Source organism: Typopeltis vanoorti, chromosome 18, assembly GCF_054136105.1.
Source record: "Typopeltis vanoorti isolate ZY-2024b chromosome 18, IOZ_Tvanoo_1.0, whole genome shotgun sequence".
Taxonomy (NCBI): domain Eukaryota; kingdom Metazoa; phylum Arthropoda; class Arachnida; order Uropygi; family Thelyphonidae; genus Typopeltis; species Typopeltis vanoorti.
Window position 1 is genome coordinate 82,451,607 of NC_143566.1, and position 27,034 is coordinate 82,478,640.

The 27,034-nt window shown below is 35.1% G+C and overlaps 1 protein-coding gene across 2 annotated transcripts in view; it reads left to right on the forward strand.

Annotated features, from left to right (window-relative positions):
* Nucleotides 1–27,034, forward strand: part of LOC150096861 (low-density lipoprotein receptor class A domain-containing protein 4-like) — a 213,887-nt gene that overhangs the window by 17,276 nt on the left and 169,577 nt on the right. Inside the window, exon 2 of one of the 2 annotated variants that reach the window (XM_090408382.1) lies at nucleotides 23,233–23,394. In XM_090408382.1, coding sequence (XP_090264508.1) covers nucleotides 23,233–23,394 — 162 coding nt within the window. The remainder of the gene's footprint in view (nucleotides 1–23,232; nucleotides 23,395–27,034) is intronic. The other variant, XM_090408383.1, reaches the window with a different exon arrangement.

The window sequence follows — 27,034 nt, forward strand, 5'->3', positions numbered from 1 at the left end:
CAACCAACGGGCATTAATGATATCGACTGAGCTACTGAGAGTCTTCGTCACCCACTGTCAGAACATCACCTTGTTTACCAGGAGCCTAAAGTGGCTTGAAAACTTTAGACCCCTGAAAACTTGAAATCCTGCTCTAGAAAATCAAACCATGTTTGATTTTCTAGAGCTGGATTTTCATGCTACTTAAATCAGTCTGCTCATGGCACGAAAATCTGCTATAGGTTTACCGGCATTTCATGGGAAAGTTTCGCACATAAAAGAGTCTTTTTTTCCTGGTCTAACTTTTGAGAGTACCCAAATATTTGGATAAAAAAGGTTATATATGCGAGAATTCTAACCTTAATGGTTCTTGGCTTAAAATTACGATTAACACATCCTCTGTATCCAGTAAACTGGGTTTCTCTTACTACTTCCATGAAGAGCCTTCATATTTCAGTCGGTATGGACGATGTCCTTTGGTTGGAAAGATTTTTTTTTTTTTTTTATGTTGAGCCTATGCAAGAGAGGTTGGTTGATCAACATATAGCACATTAGTACCGTATATGGGTAGTGGGTTGGCAAAGGAGAAACCTGTTTATATTTGATTTAAAAGCTTGTATATTGTATTCCTTGGGAAATACATCAGGGAAGACTATTCCACAATACGGCAGTAGCAGGGATAAAGAAGGAGGAGGAAAAGAAACTTGTTCTATGGGTTTCAAGGTGTTCTGTGAAGGGATATTGAGCAGCAGCTGCATGTGTTCCAACGGGCTTAGTATTGTGGGAGATTATTGGTGCTCTTTTCAGATGAACATTTGCCATGGAAATATTTATAGAATACGCATATTACAGAAACCAAATGTCTGTCCGAAAGCGGGAGGAGTGAGTTGGTAAGAAATGGGTCATTAATTAGTCTAATTGCTCTCCTCTGTATTGAGTCAAGCATTTGGAGGGAGGTCTTAGGAGCCTTACTCCAAATGCGAGAGTAGTATTCGATAGCTGGGAGGATTTGTGAGATCTGAGTTCGAATTCCATCCAGGACGCGAAGAACCTTTGTAGCACCTTTGAACTGAATGTGAGTTAGCTAGTCTTAAGGAGATGAAAGTGATTTTCCTCCTGGAAATTTGGGATTTTCATCCCGCTAAACAGGCAAACCGTTCAGTAGGGTACACAACAGATGTATTATAATTGTGTCGTAGCCTTAGTTGCTTCGGTTATAATTCTAAATAAAAATAATAACAACAAACCAAGTATTGAATACTATTCTTACTTTGGGCAGTACCCTCAAGAGTTCCCTAAAATTAAATGACTCGCTATAGAAGTGAATTGGTTTGATTAATAATCGTCCTTCACCAATTCACTCCACTCTCTTTCACACAGACGTTCAATTTCTGCTTCTTTCATTTTCTATAAATATTTCCATTGCGGCTGTTCATCAGAATTGTCATCGGTTATTCCTTCTCTTCGAAATCTATTTAAACTAAGAAGCTGAATAGATTACCATTTCTGCATTCTCTTTTCATCTTACTTTAATGCTTCAGGTAGAGAATTGTGATCAAGCTTCAATCGGATCCTACTCTTGATTTATTTCTTTTTGCTGTTTCTGTGTTTTCTACTGTTTTGTTCGCATGACATTTTGGTAATGTACATTTTATTCCTTTCACGAATTCAGTAAACCGATCTTGTAATCGAAATGGACGCACCACTTTTATTTCTTAGGTATTATCATCTTTTATCGTATGTCCTAATTGGATCGTAAAGTTGAAATCTCAACTTTACTTTCCAATTCGGACTATTGGCAATATCTTCTAATACAGTTCTTAACGGGCGCGTAAGCACCCATAACTGTCCAAGGTATCCTTGATTTCGTAAACATGATTCCAGGATTAGATGGTTAGCATATGCTTATAAGTGTACTTTGTATGTCGATTGTGTGTGTTTCTTGCTGGTTTGCCTGAAAAAGCATCGTCGAAACCGACTGAGCTACGAAGACTCATTATTGGCAATATCTGGCTTGGTCAATTATTTTTTCTATTTTTCTGGTAATCTTTTCAACAAACGAGTTGTGTATGTCCTTATATTATGACACAGTTTTTTTGGACTTACTCCTATTCTCCTGTTCTAATAGAATGTCCATTAAATCGTTTTTCCATTGTTTCTAGGGACATAAGTATAGAAGAAATCACTAGCATCACTGCTAGAAAATTCACGTCATAGTATCCATCTCCTAGATCACTTTCACAAAGCTGTTCCTTCCGTAATTCTGTTCTACATAAATAGTGCGCCAATGTTGTATATTACACTCTCAGTCTTTGTTATTTTATAGAGATAAAGTGCTATCCGATATTCAACCACACCCTGATGTCACTGTCAGTGTTCATCCGTGACTGTTTATTTATTTAGTTAGTTATTCTTTCAACTTTATGGCTATTCACAATATCTGATGACAAGTTCACTATACTTGCCTGGTAAAATGAAGTTCTGGCCATTGGCCAGGAGTGGACAGCATATCTCTCAATATATGGTCACCTTAGTTTCCATCTGTAGTTTCCAATTATGTAAAATATATATATGACTTTTATGGAACTGACAAAAATAGTTTTAAGATTATCTTAAAGAGTAAGTTAGATTTGGAACTCTCGGTAAATAAACTACTTTACCAAATGCGTCGAAAATGGATCTTATTAATAGTTGAATAAGTTCCATTTAATGGACTAGAAAAATTATAAACTCATGTCTCTTTTGCCGTAAAGGTGTAGTTGGAATTCTATTATTTATTGACTCATGAATTAGTCATGAGTCAATAAATCAAAAAATTAGCCAAGCACAGAGTTGACTCATGAATTAGTCAACTCTGTGCTTGGAAATTAATCTCACTATAAAAGTATATCCATGTGGTACATCTTTTCATCATCATCATCATGCCTATCAAGGATTTAGACCTAGAGTGACCTGTTTCGGCCTTAGAAGTCATCATTGAATCTTTTAAGAGGACGTCCTGGTTTTCTTTTTCCTAATGGCTTGTACTTTAAGGCTTGTTTTGATAATCTTTCTATTTTCATGTTTTGAACGTACATCTTTTACCCGAAAAATAAATTTATACATATGAAACCACATCTAAAATACCATTATCTGTTTGCATGAAACATTTATTATGCACAGAAATTGACGAATAATTATTTATTTATAGAAAAATCAGTTCTTAATAATTGATTCATTTACTAATGTATATCTAATTAGTTCGAATTTAAATTTTACTCTCTTGCTTTAATCAGTAAATGAAATGATTGAATGATGAATTTTTCATGAACTATGTTATTTAATTGCTCTTTCAATGCTGTATAGCGAAAAATCATAAACTAATTTCTATTAACTGATCCCTTAATGCCAAACGTTCTCCACACACACACAACACAAATACCTACTAAAATCTGTTAAAAATACCTACTGGTCTAACATAATGTGTGTGTGACGTTTCTCTCGTATCCTTCTTCCTTCTCTTTTAATGTCTTTCGAAAATCCTAAAATTGTCCGCACGTGTTTCGAGCAAAATGCGTTGAGACCTTGAATATACTAGCTATTCGGATTTGACCTGTTTCTCTGCTTACAGCTTGGGGAGGAGAGTAACTTGATTCTTGGAACCAGTTGAGTAGAAGGCCAAAGTCGAGGTCCGTGTTGAGAACGGAAACTCCAAATCACCCCCTCCGAACCATCCAAAATAACGTTCAACCTTTGAGTCGACGCAGAAGGGGTGGCTGACCTAATATTTTCACGAGGTTAGATTACCAGCTGTACTGGCACACGCTCCAGGTAAAAGTACGTATTAACACCAAGGTTGACAGTCGCGTGGGAGGAGTGAACATCAGCAAAATCTACGAACGAAGAGGTTGGTTAGTCAAGGCTAAGTGAATAGCTCGTTTTCTCCATCAGGACTTTCGTCTTCGCGATGATTATTATGATTGTAGTTAGCATAGTATCCGCCAGAGAGAGACACTTGTCTTCTATTATGATGACATTTGCTAAAGCTCAGAAGAATTTCTCTCTATCTCTCTACAATTCCTTTCGAAGCTCAGACGGAATTTCTTCATGTGATGGACATTAGGTCTGTGTACGTAGTAATATGGAGCGTGTTTTGCCCTACACAGGGGGTAATTAGTAGCCACTGTAATTGATTTCAAAGCAATTAATCATAGCTTCCCTTAGTCGCTTTACCATATCAAACATCACCTGTATTCCATACATCATAGCTTATTCGTGTGCTAATTAGGTGGCCATGTGTCGACGTGGATAAGATTGATTGTCGATTACTGTTTGCTACATGGCTTTCTTCCTTACGGCATAAGCTAGGAATTCACTTCTCAACTAAGACGATCGTTTTCAATCCTCACTTTGTCCATTCCGCTTTCTTAATCTGAATTGATGTAACTGAAGGTTCAAGTCACGTGCTAAAGAGCTCTGTTGTATTTGTATATACACGGTGTTTTCCTCATTTTACTACTGGCTTCATCAAAAAATATTCGAATAGGAATGTCTGATTATATAATTGCAAGAGTAAAGCGAAGATGTCTTTTCTAAATATAGTTTCATGTTATAAGTGTTGAGCGTAAAGCAGCGCCTGTAGTGCATATACCTCCCAATTAGTATGAAGTGTAACACCTCTGACTGGAATAACAGATAAAACTCAAATAAAATATAAAAGAGTTAGTGATTATTAATGAGATTGTCGTATAATATATTTTGACATTTGATCAGATAAGTCCAAAAATTTTAAACAAACGTTAGCATTGAATGCAACTTGAAAAGCTCTATTTATTTCGTTGATGTAATAGTCTCTGCTATCTTTACATGCAATGTTTTCAACGGAAACAAATGTGATATTAATAAAGAAAGTGCAGACGCACTATCGACATAATTAGTATCACTTAGAACAATGCGAAACTCAGGTGAGATATCACCTGTTTTTTCAAGTTAATAAGACAAAGAAAGAAACATGTAAAATTCTTTTCAGCAGAAAAAAAAAAAAAGAGGTGAGATACTTAGCACAAGTGTTTAACCTTTGGTCTTATATGTCAGCTAGTTTCACTTCTTTTCAATGAAAACTACAGAAATACCATGTTTAAAAATTATATAAATACTATGACGAAAAATAAAACAGGTGAGATGCTTCTAAATATAAGCTATAGATTATATTAAGACGACAGTGATTCTGGGGAAAAGAGAAAGTAGCTGTGCTCTTCGGGATTAAACACAAATATAAAATTTCTTGAATAGCAGACAATTTCAAGGAGATGAGGACAAATTTCAAAATGTGAAAATGAACCATAAGACGTATTTATGCATTTGATCCCCAAAATTATCTAGTAGGGAGAATGTAGCTGATATAAACAAGGGAGAAAAAAAGACAAAGCTGATTCATGCAGGATACCTAGGCAACAAATAGGAAATGAATCCCAAATACATAGAAAATATTGGAGGAAATGTATACAAAAGTTATAAAAAGAATCTTTTAGAATTAAACTGTAGACGCACATACTGATATGGTTACAGAAAAGTGAAAGAGTTTGAAAATAAAAACCAATACTTTTAAGATATCTAAAAAGAAAATATATATGAAGAATTTCATGGTGCACTCAAGAAGGTATTATAGGACTTGGAAAATAACTTTTCCTTTCCCAAAATCATTTCTTCTTAGAAGAAATCATTTGTGAATAATTTCTTCTTAGAACGAGGTTCTGACAAATAATCGAGCATTTGCTGTTACAGAATACAAAGAAAAGTGTAAGAAAGAACGTCGCTAAATGGAAAACCATTTCCTCAATTTCAGCTATTGAAAAAACTTAGAAATAGAGAAAAGAGTAAAGGAATGAGTAATAATAAAGGTAATATAAAAACTGAAGATAAAGATATTCTGTTCATTCGGAGTAATTAATTTGAAAAATGATTAATGAAATAAGCAGTGACAGAACAGTGGTAGAAATATTCTGAAAGAATGCAGCCAATGAATCCATTTCACTGAAGGTAGAAAAAAGCTGTCAGAAATATTGATATGCACTTGGAGTACAGATATTAGAAAACAGAAATGCTTAACTATGGCAGTATAAACGTTTTACAGTGGTAGTTACTGCATAATTCAGAAACCATTATCAGAAGGTCGAATTCTAGCTGATTGGAATAAAGCTGTCATTGTATTATAAAAACGGAAATAAAACAATGTGACAGTTCCAAATTCCAGAAGAATTTCTTTGTTGAGTCCTCCAGGTAAGTTTTATGCAACCATACTTGAGAATTAACTAAGATAAATTGTGAGAGGAGAAATTTGGCGGGAAAAACGAGATTCAGATAGTGCTTTTCATGACCTAATTTTTTTTACTTTAAGATAAGTGGTCGTTAAGAAATCATGGAAATGCGTTTATGTAAATGTCTCCCACGAAAGGTTGTAGATCTATCGTACATTAGAACCGTTGGTGGGCTGAGTTAAATACTCCCGAAACCCTATTGTAGATTAAATATGGAACTTTTTCAAGCGACTTCAGAACTCCAATTAGCAGGTGGTAGTCTTTCCGGACTATGAAATTCATTTATCATCTAAAAGCCACTCACAAACATCCATGTCCTAGATAGGATTAGAATTCACGGCGTAGCGATTAGAAAGGAGCAAAGACGATAACTGCTTGGCCAATGAGGTTGGCATATAAAAAGGTTTGTAGTCTGAGATAGGCATATGATAATGTCTCAAGAAAAAAAAATCTTCAGAATTCACTGCTAAGGCTCCATAGCTCAGTCATCAAAATGGCTCGAATCCAGTGTGGCACTGCAAGAACTTTTCTAATTTTTTTTTTTCATCTTTATCTTTGTAACCGGTGTCATATGGAGGCAACAGGGATTCCGCCTGAAAAATTGGATTTTTCACTCAGCTAGACACACAAACCGGATAACATACGTAATCAGCACACATAATACACCAGTTCAAAACTCTGCAAATATATGGTGCAATTGGAACATTATATGGAACAGTATATACCTTATATACTGTTCTATATATTATACTTATAGAACAGTAAGGGTGCATTCTATTCCCCTATTATTCAACTTTGTATGGACCATGTTATGAAGGAAGAAGCAGCTAAACTGACAGACAATGTTATACTTCTAAATAAATCAACAATAAAAAATTCAAAATTACCTTAAAAAACATGAAGTGTATTCTTAATGGAAATCTTCTTATAGAACAGGTAAATCATTTCAACTATTTCGGCGCCATTGTGGTGAAGATTGTAAATTAAATATGGAAATGTTTAACAGAATCAGCGAAACTAGTGTTGAAGACGATCCTTTGGAATAAAGTATATGACACAATAGAGAAATTGGCCAAAACAAGTTGTTTTAATGAAATCAATTTGAACCAATTCATCTACTAGTTGAATTCGAAATAAAACAGTTGATGAAAGACTAACGACTACGAATATGAAAGCTCAAGAACGTGTGTGGGCAGAGCTGATCTAAGGTGGTATGGTCATTTAAACAGAATGGGAGAGGAAATATTAGATCCCAAGAAAAAATATTTTCAGAACGCACTGCTAAGCCTCCATAGTTCAGTCAGTGTCGACAATGCCCTTTGGTCAGAGAGGCCATGGCTCGAATCCGGTATGCCGGAGTGACAGGAAAAGACCCAGAGGAAGAACAAGATCAATATGAATTGATTGGGCTAATGAAGTTGCAACTAGTATTGGCTTAGAAGTTTGAAATGTTAGGCTTGAGAATATTAAATAATTAGCAGATTAATCTGGACGAAAATTGTTCATAGGAAGCTAGTAATAGTATCATCATTCTCATGAAATCAGGATTTGAATATGATGATGATGATGATGACTGCCATGTTTTGAAATTATAATCTCCTCGTGAAACACCTCTGGAGGCCTTCACAATCTTTGTCGGACTTATGTCAAAACATTATTTTATGGCGACAGTGAAAACCACGCCTTTTGACATTCGCATGCCTTTCCGAAAGAGCAAAAGTAATAATTGCTATTCCTATGTAGTGTAAATTAGGATACTTTAATCGTGCTGCAATTAGATCAGCACCTCTGAGACCAAAAGAAGGGAAACTTGTTGAAATATGCCAACTAGGCTCTTTTGATCTCCTTTTCCCTCTCCTCTGAATCATGCCATCTTGTCAGCCCTGGAAACAAGAGATGGCATATGATTACGAAGAGGGGAAAAAGGAGACAAGAAGAGCCCAGCTGACATAACATTTCTTGATAAACAATAAACATTCCTAGTATAAAGAAAAGTTGAAAACATGTTAAACAAGTTTTAACTAATGTGAGCTCAAAGATTAATTTTCCATTCACATTTGACATATTTTATGGATAACCTTGGGAGCGTAAGGAAAGAAGTACATATGAGAAGTTCTATTAGAGTACTCAAGACATGGAAAAACATTTCAAAGCAGTTGGAACACAAATACAATAACTGATTACTGCTAGATATTAAAAAGTTTTGAAACTGAAATTTGAAGAACTACAATCAGTGAATTTTAAATAAAATCTAATTCGGTGTTTGCTTCTGCCAGCTTTTTCTTATTAAACATAAAATCTTTTCATATAAAATGCAGTTTAATAGGGCATTTTATTCAAAGTATTATTAAAACGTTCTGTGCGAATAACAGATTTTTTTTATGTCTTCTTACTTTAAGAAAAATTTCTGCTAGAGAAAAATATGTATTTAGTAATTACTGCTGAAACGCTCTAAAACCAGCACTGTACTTATTGGAGTACTGAAATGGTTTGAAAAACGGCAATGTTGGTTCCGAAGAGCAGGATCCCTCATATTGCTCCAGCGCTTCCCAAATTGTGGGCCGCGACCTCCCCTTGGGAGCCGTTAGTTTTGTTGAGGGGGTAGTGAAATAATGAAAACGAATTTAAAATGTTTCAAGTCCATGTCAAATGTGTATGTAAGATGCTAAAAATGTAATATTTGTATTTGATTTTTGCAATATTCGCTGTGTATGTTTTGTATTGAATATAAATACAATAGATATTATAATCATATATGTCTGTATTACGGATTTTTTTTTTCCGATCTTGTTTGCATCCAGTTTCCTTATGGCTTAGACTAAGCTGTTTGGAAAAGTAGATGCAAGAAGAAAGGATATAGTCATTATAAATTTTTTGTATGATAATCCCGACCATTGAAAACCTCTAGTATATATCAGTACGGTACATGATTTTTAAATAAATTAAAAATAAACAGTAACCCGAATTACAGACCAAACACTTTTTTTCGTGGCACTTCATGCTTGGAGACTTATATACTCGTAAACATTCATGTCATAATGGGATTTAAACTCACAATGTGTTAGCAGCATAGCGGAGACACAAATCTATTCAGACATCCAGGCTGATTAATTCATCCACTAATCGATTTTTTTTACTGTAGCTTTTACCCCACGAAAGTTTTTCTTTGTAAACCTTTAGTTTGTTCGCAGGCTATATATATTCATTTTATTTTATTTTATTTTTTGTATTGTTTACATAGTCATGAAACCATGCTCTAGATGCCCAACAGAACTTTCTTAAGCGCCATTTCAGGCCTCCAATAAGCGAAAGGTCTCATATCGAGCATTGAACTTCATCTACCACCTAACATTCGCAGTCATCTATGCCCACGAGATTCAGACCCGCAACCTGTTGTTTGGAGAGTGGATACTGTGACCACCAACCAGGCTGGCAGTTATTGTATTACTTAATTGATAATTATTGTATTAATGTGAATTCTGCTGCCTAATTAACGATCGCCCCAAGGTGGTTCTTATTATTGTTGGTCAAATGGAAATCCTTACTTGGGTCGATGAGCCTAATGATAAACTCTACGGAAACTTAGGATAAAATCCCATACTTGTGTTCTTAGCATTTCGAGATATTTTAACCAGTTTTGTGTGACAGTCTTCTAATTAAGCTCCCGTCTTGGGTTCTGCTTTTGCAAATGGAAAAGCAGTCCACCAATCACTGTTCGTTATGGTGGCTTGCTCTTTATTCACAGTTTAAAATTCCCGAAATGCCAGAGTATCTCAGATGATCTTGCATAAGCTTTAACTTTTATCTACAATGATCTTCTTCCATTGTTTCAAAATTTGGTTCCTGAATTTTGTTGTTGACAGTTTTTCATATTTGTTTTCGAAAACTTTGCACCGCACTACGCCAAAATTTTATAATGGTGTTGTGCAAACATTCACCAACGCCATGTCTATGTATATCCTTTGATAATCTTTGGATGAATGGACACTTTAAAAGAAAACAAAAACTTTCACTGCCGGTTGCTAATTTCGCGCAATATATTTGTATTATATTGTATTCGCATTGAAAATGAACGAATATATGGACAGATTCCTCTTCTTGAAATAACTTTATCCTCTGTCATTTCTTGCCATCATAATGCCACATGTATAGTTCCTTCCATATGTAACAAGCTTTTTTTTTTCTTTAATTATAAGTCCATTTTTTCTGTAAATGTTATATAAATCTCAAATCAGCTTCTCTGTACGTTTCTTCCCATCTTTAAGACGTCGTTAAAATTCTTGGCCAGTTAAGAAGAGGACAGTTTTATCAATAATAACCAATGATCTCATTGTTCCATCGTACTCCAAACGAAGCAACGAAACTCTCAATTTTTGCGGTATATTTTGTTGACGATCGATTTCATGGGAATGTCATTTGTAGTTGTATCTGGAATTCCTTTTCAGCTTTGCATTAAGAAATATATAAACAGGTGGATTGATCTAAACATGAACAGCCGTCATATATTGTTATCAAGTGAGCCGAATTAATGTTTTCTCTCTTTCATCAGCTTACTTCCTTTTGACCAATCTCCTTTCATATGAACAGAACTTCAACATTACCACCTACAGATACCTAAATCCAATATTAATAAATTTCTGTGGTTTCCAATCTCTAACTGATTTATAGCAATAAAACACAAAAAGTCAACTCGCATTTTAGCTTTGGAATTGTTATAAAATATTAACTAGCTTAACACTTTCATTGCCAAGCTGAAAATTGGAATTTCGTGTGGTGGCCAAATTTTTTTATATTTTTTTATTTAGTTAGCGACGTCCACGCGATAACGCGTGACCGGTCGTTTGGTGAGAACTCGCATCGCGTGATCGCGCGATATCGTTCATTGCCAAGCTGAAAATTGGAATTTCGTGTGGTGGCCAAATTTTTTTATTTTTTTATTTAGTTAGCGACGTCAATGCGATAACGCATGATCGGCCGTTTGGTGAGAACTCGCATCGCGCGATATCGCGTGATTGGCAATGAACGTGTTAAAAAACGGTAGGAGCACACATAACATGGCAAAAACTTTAATGAACTCCTAGTAACTTGCTTTTGCTTTGGTATGATTCTTTCTCCGGTGTTGTCATTAACGACAACCTGTCGCATTTATAATTCTTGATTGAAAAGACCTAGATTATAAAATCCTCTGAAAGAACGCGTGGAATGTTTTCACGACATTTTTTTGCCATGGAGAAGTTAGCCGTTCTGCGACTGAGAGAGAAAGTTATTCCTCCTAGAAACTCAGTTTTTAATCTTAGAATATAGACAAACGCGCCTGGGAGAACACTGTTGATAGATATAATACATCTACAGTACCAGATCTAATAATACTTCCTCGCTTACTTATCTTGATCTCGAGAATAACCTAAGTTTATATTTTAACAGCCGATCAAGTTGATAATGATTCCAACTTTGATTCAGCTTCGTGTATGCATGCTTACTGTACCCATTTAATGTAGATTCTCACTTGAAAAAGAGGAACTTCAGCATTTGAGAATGCAAATGAACAAATAATACAAAAGAAACTTCGGCCTCAGTTAACCGATAATTTAAAAAAGAGTATTGTATTCTCCGCAGTGAGTTACTGTAACTAGATTCAAGCTGAGACAGCTAGGCCATGAGGCCAGTTTATTATGCGCGACGCTTGTGTCCACCTTTGCCCACCTTCAGTTTGTTTGCTTCGAGGAAGGAAAAACCGCACTTCACAGAAGAAAAGTGTCTACCATTTCCCGAGACAGGTTAAACATTTTCTTGACCGGAAAGTCAAGAAAATGTTCCCCCACAGAATTCTTAGACTATAATACAATATTCTAGCTTGGAGGGAACAATTGCCGGGCTGTTCGGTTGAGTGGCTCTAATCCATAGACCGTTGACTTACCAACTAACAGGCTATGGATTCGAATCTCGTCGCGAGCATGAATGTTTGTGATTGTCTTCAGGTGGGAAATGAATTTCATCCCTCGGTATGAAACGACCCGTCCCTCTTTAAAAATAATAATTAGTATCTTCTTGAATCCACATAGTGCGTAGGATTCACAGAAAAAGAAATTGATTCTTATATAGCATATGTTAACAACTTCCTTAGCGTTTGCACTCTGTTATTCGATGTAAGGGTCCACAACATAACGATGAAGTAGATAATTCACCAACTGTTCATACTCAATGCTTCTTAAGTTCATTCTCTTATACAAACAACAACAGAAGACTTTTTGTTTATTTGAAGGTAGCCCTTCATCTTTTAATCACGCCCTCCTTCCTTGCACTAAAAGAGAACAGCCAAATGGTATCATAGGTATATTTTATCACGAAGATTATTCTCAGTGTTTGAGATTCTCAATTATTCTTCATGTTTGAGATTAAAATTTTTAACCGGATTATATTATCTCTGATATAATTAGTTCTTTTTGTGATCATCTTTTATATTAAAGCTATAAAGTTGTATATTTTAAGGTAATATCAATCCACAATGAGATAAATTTTAGTAGTACACTGGCTTCCATCTATCATATACTGGACATTGAACAACTTGTTAAAATATCGTGAAGTAATTAATTTTCTGAGCTCTTACTACATAGAAGGGTAATTCTACAATTCGCAGCCAAATACCTTCATATTTCATTCATAAAAATTCTTTAGACTGCATTTACATTCCGACTCAAAACTTTCCCGAATCGATTTAAATAACAGTTGCATAACTTTAACCAGTTTCCCAGAAACACGAGGCTTTGTTTCAAGCCATTTGAGCCCATCTCGAATACAAACAAATTATGAGCAAAAGTATCGAGAGAGAGAGAGAGAGAGAGAGATGCATATTTTACAGAAAGCCCATGCAAAACATTTTTTCGTCAAAAAATAAATTTTTGCAAGGCGCATACTCGCTTTCTGTCTCCCCAGATCAAGTTACTAAATGGTAACATTCATAAGTATAAGTTCTCACAGTCTAGCAAATTACTACCAAATCATCTACATGGCAGTCTATATTTATATCTCCATCCTTTAATGGACTGGAAAATAAACCAAATGCACCATGTGTTCCTTCAATCAGCAAACAGTTTTGCACTTTTCCGTTTTTTTTCAAAGCATAGTACAGCCCAAACCGGCCCAAATTCTATCGCGAATTCTACTTAGTGATCTCTAAAGTGCTGATTCATTCACCTTCCATCTGCATTTCCCCCTGGAACAACATTCTGAGCTTTTAAAAGTTGCTAAGACATGATATCAAAAAAATTCCTTCTACCTGGAAAAACTGACTAGGAACATATATAGGCCGTGAAAAAAGAAAATTCCATATATAAGACGATCTTGCAGTCAATCTCTTTCAAGTTATCTCTGGTTCCGCCAGCTCCATTTTTCTTTAACTGTGAAATTAACTCCCATCTCTACGTTTTCGTTACGTTAACTCACTTCATTTCGACAAACTGTTTACTACAAACAACTTGGATTAAAAGCCTTCTTCTCAGATCTTATTGAAACACCCATGTAACGCAGTCAGAAGAAAATAAATACTTGGGTTCGAATCCCTAAGGAACCTTCAAGATCATCTTGGCAGATTCTGGCATGAGAACACGCGAATCGGATCATTACTAAAATCATAATTTGAATGTCAAATCCTACTGAAAGATAGCACTGGGAAGATTAGCGCCCCCTGTGACCGAGACATATGGCACATTACAGGTTTGCAAAAAATAAAAATAAATGAATAATAAAAATAAAATAAAATAAAAACATACGTGATATACCCAGTTTATCTTCCTAATTAATTTACTCTTTTTAAGATAATATAATTAAACTGTAATTTTCGTAAATTTGAAAATTTCGTATCGAAACTTTCATATATATATATATATATATATATATAAAGAAGAGATATCTGTTTGTCTTTATGCAGTGGTAAAGAGCGAATCCTCTACTACTTGAAACAAACTTTGTTCGCTGACAGCGGGGTTTAAATTCGCTTCACAATTTCCTCTCAACTTTCTTATTCTTGTGCTTGCAGATTATTAGCTGTAATCTCCTCGTAGAAGTTGGCGGGGGCTTTTGTTAGCGCACGTGGTTTATATTCGGTGAAGTGTCAGAAGGCACTCTAATCTGCAGAGCCGAGTTTGGTTTGTTAGGGCAACGCTTTGAAAGCCTCCATTGTGGTCTCTGAAGGACCTTCGCTTCCGTAGAGATGACACAAAACGTAGTGAGAGAGAGAGAGAGATTCCCCCAACCTGTGCACGTGATGGTGCCTTAAGGGGCAGAGGTTGAGTGGTGAAGACTGGCAGTATGTGAGTGGAACCTTTATGAGTACCGTGACGGACATCCCAAACACTCTTCCAAAAAGACACATTTTTATTGAAGATGACTTACCCAACAGTAAACAGTCAAAGACCTTCTACACAGTTGTGAACTACTCCCCCGTTTTACACAATAACTGTGTCAAATACTTGAAGGAAAATTTCAAGCTGAAAGGATAAACTCAAATTCTATTTGAGGAAAACTTATGGAGAAAAAGTCGTCTTTTTTCCTGAAGAGTGGAGAATCCGGGGATGAATGAGATGTAGGGGCTTGGTAATGAATGATTTTAATTTTACCATTAAGCCATGGGAACAGAAAATGGTAAAATGATTAAACACTTTGGTATCAATCACACCTGTGTGTAATTTTGATAGAGTATCAAAATATGAACCCATCACGCCATGTTTAATTTCAACCCCAAAGTATTTGATTTACAGTTTCGTTGAACCAGGTAATCTAAACCAGCATTTTCCCAATGCAGGATATGAACCAAAGAAAACAAAAACATTTATGAATGACGGATATATAATATTAAAACATTAATTCATTATATATTATATGCAAAGAACTATTGCTGTCGTCAAGAGACAAAGTTCACACGCACAGAAATCTTTTGACAATCAGGGGGGCGGGGGAGGACGTATTTGCTGTGTCAGTTGGTATGCCCTTAGATTGCTAACACTTCATTTCAGCTTTTCCGTTATTTCAAAATTTATATTTCCTTTGACACAGAATTTTAGGTTCTATCTGCAACGAGAACTTCATGCACTGAGCTATCTGAAACAACTAGTCCTAGCTGCCAGTACTATCTAGAAGATTGTTTACCAGGAAACTAAGTAAACAACCCAGAGATATGTCCTCTTTTTATGTGTGTGTGTGTGTATATATATACTTTATATATAGAGCCGATCCATTTGCAAAGCGAAGGGGATAAGGCTGAATAGACTCCGCGCATATCTTTGAGAAGAAACAAAATATGGCTCTGCATGCATATATCAGGAGACGTAACTAACTCCTGGTGGTACAAGCGCTTAACTAACTCCCTAACCTTCAGCAACAGCCAATGGTAGAGCCCGAGACTGCTTTGGCTGTTGCTAAGCGAGCCAGCCAAGACATGTAGCGCGTTGACCTAAGTTTTCTCTTTCTCTATTTCTATCTCTCTCTCTCTCTCTCTTTCTCTTTCTCTCTTCCCCCCTCCTCTCTTTCTGTCTTTCTTCCTCTCCTTGTTTGTTTGTTTATATGTATGTGTGTGTGTCGAACGGAGAAAGGTGAGCGTTTCTACTATAGTTGACCCCCGGTGACTCATTTTCACCTCGCGATACTCAACGATGCTGTGGAACGGGTGAGGTAGGTAGTGGCTTCATCCATCCACCCCCCCCTTTCGTACCGGAACTCGGATGTTTTTCATGGTTTCTGTGTGTGCATGGAAGCAATGGTGTCACATCTAGCTCCTGTAGCGTGGACCACTCTACAGGTAGGCGTCTCTTTGCGCGTGTTTGCTGTTTAGTGTGAGACATTGGTGCTGCTAGGCTCTAACACTGTCGCGTATTTAAACCATTGTATTCGATAAAGATTAAAGAGGCGATAATAAAAGCATGCTCTTTGTGAAACTGTAAGTAAAGCGCGTTTTCCGGTAAATGAATGAAAGATAGCTTTGTATTGAATTTTATTTAGGTCATCATAACATTTCATGGGTTTTTAACTGCATCACATGGGAATATACACAAATCGCAATGGGAGGCTGAATTTCGAACTTTATGTAAATAACTTTTACGGTAGTAAATATTTTGATTATTTTGAAATCTACATTTTACAACATAGAAAGTTGCACAGTGCATACACACAGAACTCGACTAACAGAATAGCATTAATTTATTTGTTTGGAAAAGAAACAAATAGGTAAAGACATGCACTCTGGTTATTTCATTTTCGCTACGGGGAGATGGGGGGGGGGGATTCAGTCTTTGTTTCTCGAAAATTCGAGTTGTAACTCTTGCAGAACAGACATACTGGGAGTGTACACAATTAATAAAAATAATGTACTCATCTCGCAATCTTAACTGCTATTATGCGATCCATAATTTCTTGTAATATGCAGCAGCACAGATTGCATGTTATCTTACGTTATAGGGAATCGCTAGAGAAAAGAATTAGCTCTTAATCCACTTGATTGGGACACTTAATCTAAACAACGAATAATGTATTCTAGTGGTAGATATAGCTCCATCTATCTGCGAAAGTGTGGTCTAGGTATAGTTGGAAACTTGCATATGCACAATGGCCAGATGAATGCAAAATAATGTTCAGAGATATAATTGAAATCTACTCATATCAGAGCATTGTGAATAACTGTATTTAAGTTATCATAACATTTCATGATTTATATAAGATATATCGAAACAGAGCTGTAAATTTTGTGTGGTTTACAAGAGGATTCCTGTCTCACTATCTTTATTTTATAAATAAATAAAACTGTTTAATAAATATGTTTATTTATTCACCCGTGTTTAATTTATAAGATGCACGAATAATCAGTTCAATGATGCGAATTTTTCTTCTGGTACAAGAGATCACGCGACTGTTTTCATAGACCTTCGTTAACCATGTGTTAAAGTTAACCGCATTGTTTCGTGTGTTGGATATTTATCTTCATCAGTTATTGCTTTCTAAAAGAATTGGTACTTGCTGATTTGATTTAATATAAGAATCATTTTGATATTTAAGTGTAGGGTTGTATTATTCCATTAAAATCAGCTAGAAAAGATGTAATGAAATATAACAGAGCGCTTATATACGTGACACTAAATTTTGACAAAAAGTTTAGTTTCAGTCCGTATACGACAAAAATGGAAACGGAAAAAAAAAAGAGGCAGCGCTTCCTTAAATTACCAATGTAGACAGTATAATCTGAGATTGCGCGGACTATGCATAGCTGTACAAAACTTTCTTCACTCATATGGCAGCAACCTTTTTTTTTGTTGTTTGTTTGTTTACTATGCAGAAACTATTCAGTAATATCTAATATGTTCACACAATGTTGCGGAGTAGGAATATGGTTTAGGTTGGCCGAGTGGTAATAGCTAGGTCAGAAAATTGAATTGTTAAGAGATTGAAATGGCGAGATTACACTCCTCTTAATAGCCAGTAATAATAGACATGCAGTATTATATAAAAATAAAATAAAGATAAGATAAAAAGAAATAAAGTTAAGATAAAAAGAAATAAAGATAAAAATAAAGAACTAGACTGATTGAAGCCAATCAGACTAGTTCGTTATCAGCTCCAAATACGAGAAATTGACTAGCTATTAATGGGCATCACAGTCTCATTCGCGTTTGTAATGTTTATTTTCATTGGATTAAAAATTATTTCCTATTTTTGCACTGCATTATAACAATATACGTTAGTTTGGGACTTAAACGGATTCTCTCTGTAATAACAGGCAAAAATGAAATTAAAAAAAAAGCAGGATAGTCTGCTTAAAATATTTTTTTTTTTTTTACAGAGGACATGCTTAGTATGTGGACGGATAATAAAAATACTTAAGAAATGCACGTGTGAAACAATACAAGAAAACAAAACATAAGGAAGTAATTAAGTCTGTAACACAAAACGCATATCATATTTAAATGTGAAGTAATCTTTGCAGATGAGGTTTTATTAATTAGTCCATTACAACGACTTTGTCGCTAGAAATGTTTAATTTTTTCAAATTCCAAATTCAAATAAAAGGTCAATCCAGTATTGCATATGGATGCATTATAATTCATCAAAAATGGAAAAAAATTTAGTAACTTCTGATAATTCATCTTTCTTTGCTGTATTCAGGTCGACTGTTATCAGTTTAATATTTGCTTACTGTGCTAATCATGTGATCCGTTGTTATGATACCAAATTTAAAAGGCTCAGCGTAATTGAGATCACCATATCTGGGTCTATCTGACTGAAGTATACCGAAGTAGTCCGAACTTTTGAAACAGCTCCACAATAAACCCTATACATGTATTAACAAAATAACACCATCAGCAAACGACGAAGTGTGGTAATTGTTGATAAGGGGCTTTTGAAACTTTGATATGATTGTATGCGATGTTACGAATGCCTTTTTTCAGGTTTCATGGGCTCAGGAACACCTTTCTTGATGAAACTAATGTTAAAATATGCACAGCTGATACTCCAAACACAAATAAGCAGAAGTATCGCTGTAGTCATTTTTTTCCCTTTCTAAACATACGATGGATGTTTTTTCTAACCTCGAAGATTCTGAATAGTCAGAGTAAACATCAACAAGATAAAATTCAATCATCGGAAGATTCAACGCCATAAATATTTCTTCGGGAAATTTTTAAATCCGTTTATTTTAATATCGCACGAAGATTTAGATTCGACTTTGACCTCCACGGCAATTATCAAATGTCTTCAAAGTTTATTATTATTATTATTATTATTATTACCACAAACAAGAATACTCAAGGAAAAAATCTACAATAATTAACAATAAAGTATACAATATTATATTTAATAATATCGATACCACAATTAAACACACCAACACCAAACATAAAGTATGCAATGCAACACAAAATAATATTGAACAAAGAAGTAATCAATATTGGATCCGGAATCGTATAGTAATTGACACAATGCTAGACATTCAGAAGATATACTAACTGGTTCGATTCCGGTTACTGATTATAGGAGCATTTCCAAGGCCTGTTTTTTTTTTTCGGCCTGTAGGTCTTAACCCTACAGTTAAGCAGAACTGACCGTAGAACACCCACGATTACATACAAATACAAATGCTAATTGAAAATTACAATGCCACAATGAAATTAGCATTGTATTTCCAGGCAGGACCGTTTAGCTCTAACTTTTGAAAAGTGGTAGGCCGCCATCCTACATCCTTAACTACCACTATAGCTGGCCCAAGCCTATCAGTGATTTTCATAGGCATCTGGGGGGGGGGGAGAGTACAACGGGCAACTGTAGCCACCTCATGATTCAAATTCTAACACTGCCTATTACTATTTAAAACAGTATGAACTCTGTGTTCAATTTTCTTGGTTTGCGTAGTTAAAAAATCGAAGTTTCCGTGAGAAACACTTTACTTCTCTACGCCAAAGATCGGTTAAATCTGAAACTGTTTTATTAAAAAAAGCCTAGAAAAGTTTCTGCAGTTGGTGACTACAATAGAACCCATAAAAGTCCTTCTTCTGGCGATCTAGTGCTATATTAATATAAGCACATATCAGGATCAGGCCTACACAAGCACATATTTCATTAAATTCTGTCAACCAGAGAGGAATTATCACCATTTCAAATTATTTTATTATAAAACAGTCCAATATAGCAAAAAAAAAAAAAAAAAAAAAAAAAAAAAAAAAAAGCCATTGTCATCCAGTTTTGAAAGCTAAAATTCTATCCTACAGTTATTGTACTACATCGTATAAGATTCTTGTATAATTATATGGCATCCAACTACATTACGGTTTGAAATTATTCGGTATTGAATTTCGATTATCGATATTGCTATGAGTTTCTCGAGAAATATCATCATGTGTTTGGTACGTTTACATATTCATATAACTCAATCGAATGGTGAGTGTTTTTAAATCAGTAGCAAATGGTGCATGCATTGATGTATATATCTGTGGGTGTATTAAAAGTTAGAAACGAAATGTCGACCTGTTTTGGAAATAACCTTGACAAATTTTAATATGCATCGAAATGGCAAAGGTCATTAAATTCTACAGGCCAAACTGAATTATTACTACCATTTTTAATCATTTAACCACATTTTGTCAGGAATTTTCATTCCCTAAGATGAGAGAGAGAGAGAGAGAGAAGGAGAGGGATCATGCAAAACGTTGAAAATCTGTAACATATTAGTACCAGTACCAATTATGGGATTGTATAGTCGGGGAAACCTTGCTGTATAGATCAAACTTGATACTTTATAAGCCGCTTCAAGCCCTTTTACTAAACATTGCGGTAGTCTCATCTTGGGGAATGAAAATTATCTCTTATCTACAGGCATTGATAAATATCCAGGACGACAGTGGGATTTGAAATTCCAACTGTAAATTGGAAATACGGAGATAATATCCACTGGGCCACCTATTCTGACAGTTTGGCCCTCTCTGTAGGCTAGTTCGCGGCCGATTTTGTTTAGTACTGGTTTATTATTTATAGGTTATTTAACAGTGAAAATGAAGAACCGATGTACTTGTATTCTTATTTTCAAATAAATTACTTGAACATGAACGCTAAAATTGTCATGTTTATGCGACTTTTGTATAGTGGACAATGCCTATGTACTATACACGTTGTTACGAAGAAAAAAAAAAAGTGTTATTGGTTCAGATTGGTCACAGAAATTTTTTTTTGGTTCAAATGAGCAGTGTTATTATGTTAGGAAAAGATTTATCCAACCCATCTTCACGAAATAATTGAATTCAAACAAGCCTTACCTAACATTTCCAAACTAGCTTTCATATAGCTGTTGATTGTATTTTAATATACTATGATAGTAGTCCAACTATCACCAACATAACATATTTTTAAAATTGGATATATTCAGCAAGTATTTTTATGATGAAAGCCAGAATTTCGTCGCAACACACACACACACACACACACGCTACTGGTAACTGACAAGAGTTGATGATAGAAGGATTTAGAGTGGAGAATTGAAAGGTGAATAGAAAAGTGCGTAATCTACATCCGCCCTTTCTCGAGATCACTATCTGTATTTGAGAAAGAAATAAGTGTATATGTGCTCTTATGGAGAGAAGAAGGGGGAATGAAACGGTAGAAAGAAAATCCGCATTTTCGGAGCACTAAAGTGTACTTCATCTATCAAATGTTACGTCCTATGGCTTCCAACTCCCTGTGTCCATCCAATCATTGTGAGATTTCCAAGTGAGCAGAGAAAATTACTTTTCCTGCAGGGATAAACGACACCAGGATACGTCTATGTTGTACCTACAAGCTGCCCGAGTTAAAATGGTCTTCTTCCGTGAAATAAAAAAAAAAAAAAAATCTAAGAGCGTTGTACGAAACGAGTCAAAGAAGAGCTCAAGTTTCATCCCCTTACGGAACATTAAGTTAATCCTCAGGTCGGAAAAGTGCTTCGTCATAACCCTACGGAACAAGGCATTTCTACCTGATCAAATAAGAGTTTTAGAGGTGTGAGAAGGTGGACGAAGTTTATCATAGCTAGCGTTGGCGTGCAACAGCGTGTAGCAAAAATAAACGAAGGAAAAAAAAAAACTGTAAGTGGGTAAGAATCTTCCTTCCCCTATCTTGCATGCAACTGTAAGCTGACTACGACGGTTGTCGATCTTTCAGCAAAAGACATTTCAGATGTCAGCTTCAGCAGTTAACACGTGATATCTATGGCCGACCTGTAGAGTTGGTTACTTCGTTACAGCATGACTGCTTTCCCCACTTCATCCCTTCCTCCTTAGTGGGGAGGTTAAAGATAAGTACGGAATTTTCTTTCGTTAACATTCCATCATGCAAACAAAGTCAGGGTACGCCTGGCAATCTGTATCTACGAGAAGAAACAGATTTAAATTTCATGTTTACTTGAATGGGATCTAGTTACATTTATCCGACTTTCTACTGGCTAACTACTGGTTGATCATTCATTTATTGAATTCCGTAGCTATTAGTTATTAACCATCCGTCGCTGTATGCTTCTGTATATGACTTTTAAGAAGATTACAAAAAGAGTAATCATGATCACTTTAAAGCTATCAGAAGTGGCAAATAAAATTAATTTTGCTTGAATTAGATTGCTTGACGAACAACAATCATATACTGTATATTTAGTAATCTCGACATTAACTAAGAGTTATCATAAGAAGAGGCTCTAAAATTCAAAGATTCCAGCATCTCTCTTCCACCATCTCACGCAAATCATGGATTGGTCCTTAAGTAAACTGGGTGATTTGCATAATCACCTCTCGACTTGGGACAATTATAAAAATTATAAAAAAAATTCCCCTCGTTGGATCATTGTAAAATTATAATAGATGATTACAAAATTTATAAAATTTTAAAATTAAATTTACTATTTACCAGCTTAAGAACATTGGAATAGTGTCTGTCAAAGTCCTTTAGTTAAGCATAGAAAATATCAGAAAGATTATTATACACAGAGCTGTCATTCATACCATTAAGTTAGTTTGTTTAAACGCATCGATTACGAAAATATTATATATTAGCTATATTTATTAATAAATAAATTATTTTAATGATTTTATTAATTTTATCTTAAGAATTAATTATATTAACATATCGAATTGACGGATACAAGCAGTCGATAAGGTACTCTTTTTTAGGTACATTACATGAGTTAGAAAAGGACAAAATTGCTGTAATCATAGAGATAAATGTATTCAGAAAGGCTGTTTAATCCAAATAGTAGGACAGACTGATCACTATTATAATAAAAGTTGTTTTTCATAGTAATTTGAAAATATCAGAAGTAGAAAACATTCAAATGTAACAGTCTCTGCAATGTTTAAGGGCTAGTTTATATCAGTATCATTAGTCAGTAAACATTAATTTTTCTAGGGGAAGGGGAATATACATTTTGTTTTAAAACTAACCTGCTAAAATTATTTTGCAGTAGGTCCGTGCGAATACACTTGTCTTGATACGACCTGCCTACCAAGCTGGGCTCTGGTCTGCAACGGCCAAGTCGACTGCCCAGATGACAGTGATGAAAAGGATTGTCCACCATCCCCTTCAGCTACTCCTGTGGGCCAGAGTCTATCGGGGACTCAGGATGGTAAGTTGAAATTTCACATTATTAACCTTAAAGTGTTTGCAGCGAATAAGAGCTTTTGTTAGTTAACATTCATAAAAACATATGTGCAATAAATCTTACCTGCTGAAAACAAGCTGAAGTGTATACGAAACGAACATTTGGGACCTAGAAGTTGGTTCTAGAAACCACTGTAACATTTATTATCTTCATAAAAGGTTCTGGCTCGTTTGCCTGTTTTGTGATACTAAAAAATCTAAATTTCCAGGAGGAAGAACCATGTCACTTCTGCGTGAAGCCGCTTGCTACAAGGAAAATATATCATCTACTGAGTTATTTCAGTATAGCATTCATTGCTGCCTAAGTTATTGAAAATACATTGGCACATAGCAGAAAATTCGGACCACTATGATGATTATTTGACTTAATTTTAAATGAAAATTGAGGAAATTGCAATGCTAATTATCTTTCAAACGTAATTGTTAATTTATGCTAACTATGGAACAAACAAAACACTCAACATTTATTATACACACATCAATGTATGAAGTACCCTTCAGTGTTTTTCCTTTACCTTGTTTTCTTTAAAAAGTGGTGCGAATGTTTTCGCTTTGGCACCTTTCCAGTACTTAGACAGACATTTAATTTAAAACTCCAAACATCAAGAAGGCTAGAAAAGTCGGACTAAGGACAATCCATCAACATATATTTTCTAGCATCATTTAGGCACTGATTAAGTTCTTCTGTAACTAGGATGCCTTTGTCACATAACGCAGTTTTATACATGCATGAACTTTAAGATTAAAAAATATATATTCCATACATTCTCAAGAAATCATTTTGGTTTTGAAGCTAGAAAGGTTTTAAAAACTTGTTATGCATCTTTATTCTAAAAATCTCTTACCTGGATTATTCGAACTCCGCATAGGACGTAAAGAACCTTTATGAGGGATATTTTTCAGCTGAAGGTGAGTTAGCCCGTCTTATAAGAATGTAAAAGGGGAATTTTTCTGCTTCGAAAACTGGTTTTTCATCCTACAAAAGAGGCAAACCATCTAGAAAAAGATATTGGATTAAAGACAATACACTGGTCTCATATCCCTTGTTGCTTCAGGCCGTAATGTTCCCGTGATGACAGATAATGAATCTCATACTTAGGGTAGAGTTTCCTGAAGGATCAAGAAGGATGATGGAGTAAATTAAATATTAAATGCCAGGATTGATAAAAAAAATTGGTGGTTTCATACATAAAAATGTACCGAAGAAATTATTGAAGAAGAGCCTGACAAGTTTTAGAAGAAAATTCGAAGACTTTTATTGTTTAAAATTCCTCTATACTCTCCTAAGTTAGTGAAGTTACCCCATCACGATGTTCCAAAAGTATTTTATTTCGTTTATATTTAAATTTGTCAAGGTCGAAGTCTCCAACAACTACTTAGCAGTTGTTAAATCTTTGAATCATACAATATAAAAGGAAGACTAGATTCACCACAATGCAAAAGATCATAAGATATCAAATAGAAATTTAGGAGGTTGTGATCAAGTCACATCACAACGAAACCTACACGATAGGTTATTATGATGTGAATTTCCAGGACGGGAAAACCATCCATAGTAGAGGATCAGTGGTGAGAAAGAAATCCAAAATGTTTGAAGAGCAGGTGTTTTGTAGGCTTGTGAACACTTCGTGTAAATTCCTCAGCATCTTCACCTGCTAGATAAGACCTTCAACACTTGAAAATGGAAACTAGCAGGAGATGTCAACAGTAAAATATCCAAATAATACAACTTCGGTATTTCCTTCTGAGATTTATCACACATGGATTAAGAAAATCAGAAAGTTCAAAATGGTGGTGGCATCTGCGGAATTTGATGGAATGAGGGTGACCGATTTTTAGGCAGAGAAAATAAAAAAGAAGAGATTGTTTGCTGGATATTCTCTGACATGTAATATTAGAATAAACTTGATTGAGATTCACAAAAAATAAAATAAAGTAAACGGCAAGCAAGATGAATAGTGAAGAAGTGTTGTTTTGCAGAATTAGTTAGTGGGTCAATAACGTTCTAAAGAACGTTACATCATTCACTTTACGGCAAACAACGCTGAGATTTACCTTGCAGACGCATTCCATCCAACGTCGAACGATAGTAATGTCTACGCCCTCGTTCCCCCTCTCCCCGAAAAATAATTTCATTGGCCAATGAATGTCATTAGGTGAAAGTTTTCCTGTAGTCAGCAACCAACTATACTACTACAATATTTTATTAGTAGTAACAATTCTCAGTATTTTCATTAGTAGTAACAATTCTCAGTATTTGTTAGTTAACATTCATAAAAACATATGTGCAATAAATCTTGCCTGCTGAAAACAAGCTGAAGTGTATACGAAACGAACATTTGGGACCTAGAAGTTGGTTCAAGAGACCACTGTAACATTTACACGTTATTTCGGAGCACTGAGAATAGAAATGAAATCTCACGCCAAAGCCTTGTTTACAACAATGCTAACCACAAGCTTTTTGTAGGTGTGTTTTCTCGGCATGATTTCTTTTTAAAAATTATCGTCTACTTTAATGCCGAATGTATTTTCACTTCCTGCCATCACCACCTTCAAGTGAAAAGGTTATTTTTCACTTGAAGGTTCGTGTGATTTCACACGAATACTAAATACTAATATCAATGTATTACTATAGTATTATATATATAATACTATAGTCATTGATTGTTATTAGTATTTAGCCTCTACTAATGAGCCTCCGTAGCTCAGTCAGTATAGACGAAGCCCTTTGGTCGGAAAGACCTGGGTTTTTCGGATTCCCGTTAGTGACGTGAGGAACTTTTATCTAGTCTCTTTCGACCAAAGGTGAGTTAGCCGGTCTCATATAGAGGTAGGGTTTTTTTTTTCACCTAGAAACTCGGGTTTTTTGTCCCCTAGAACAAGTAAACCGGCTCGTCAACACACGCATCTACAGACATAGGACACACCGGAAGACATAGAGCTAACCATGTTATCCTCGATACGGTGGCAGTTAAATGTAGAAAAATCCTCGACACCACAAGGTAAAAGAGGAGGGAAGAAAAAAGCTGATAATCAATAAAGTTCTATATCATCATCATCATCACGAATCACTTCTTCTGTTTAAACCATCCAAAATACCAAACATAAATGTCTTTATCTTCCAGTCCTCACTCATTCTACAGATGTGTCCAAATAATTGCAGCTTCCGTTTTATAATCTTCTGCATTAGATTCTGTTTTAGTTGTATCTTCTGATAGAGCTCTTCATTGGTGATTTTCTGTACCCATCCTATTCTTAGAATCTTTCTGTAACAAGTTCTTTTAAATGACAAAATTCTTTTTCTCTATATGTTCTATATGCCCACTGTTATATCTAAAATGTACTAGTTTTGTTCATATGGGCAACTACAGTTTTGCAGATTCAATCTTAAAAGATTCAGAGGTCATTTGTTATTCTCCACGGGAATAAAAAATATTTCCGGAATTATTTGTCCACTAATGCACAATTTAGAAGAAATCAAGTAATGACAGAATTGCAACGCCATACGAAACTAAAAAAAAGTATTGCATAAATATTGTATTTATACAATACTTTCCATAAGTATAGACTGCAAATAGTATTTTAGTCTATACTTTTAATAAAAT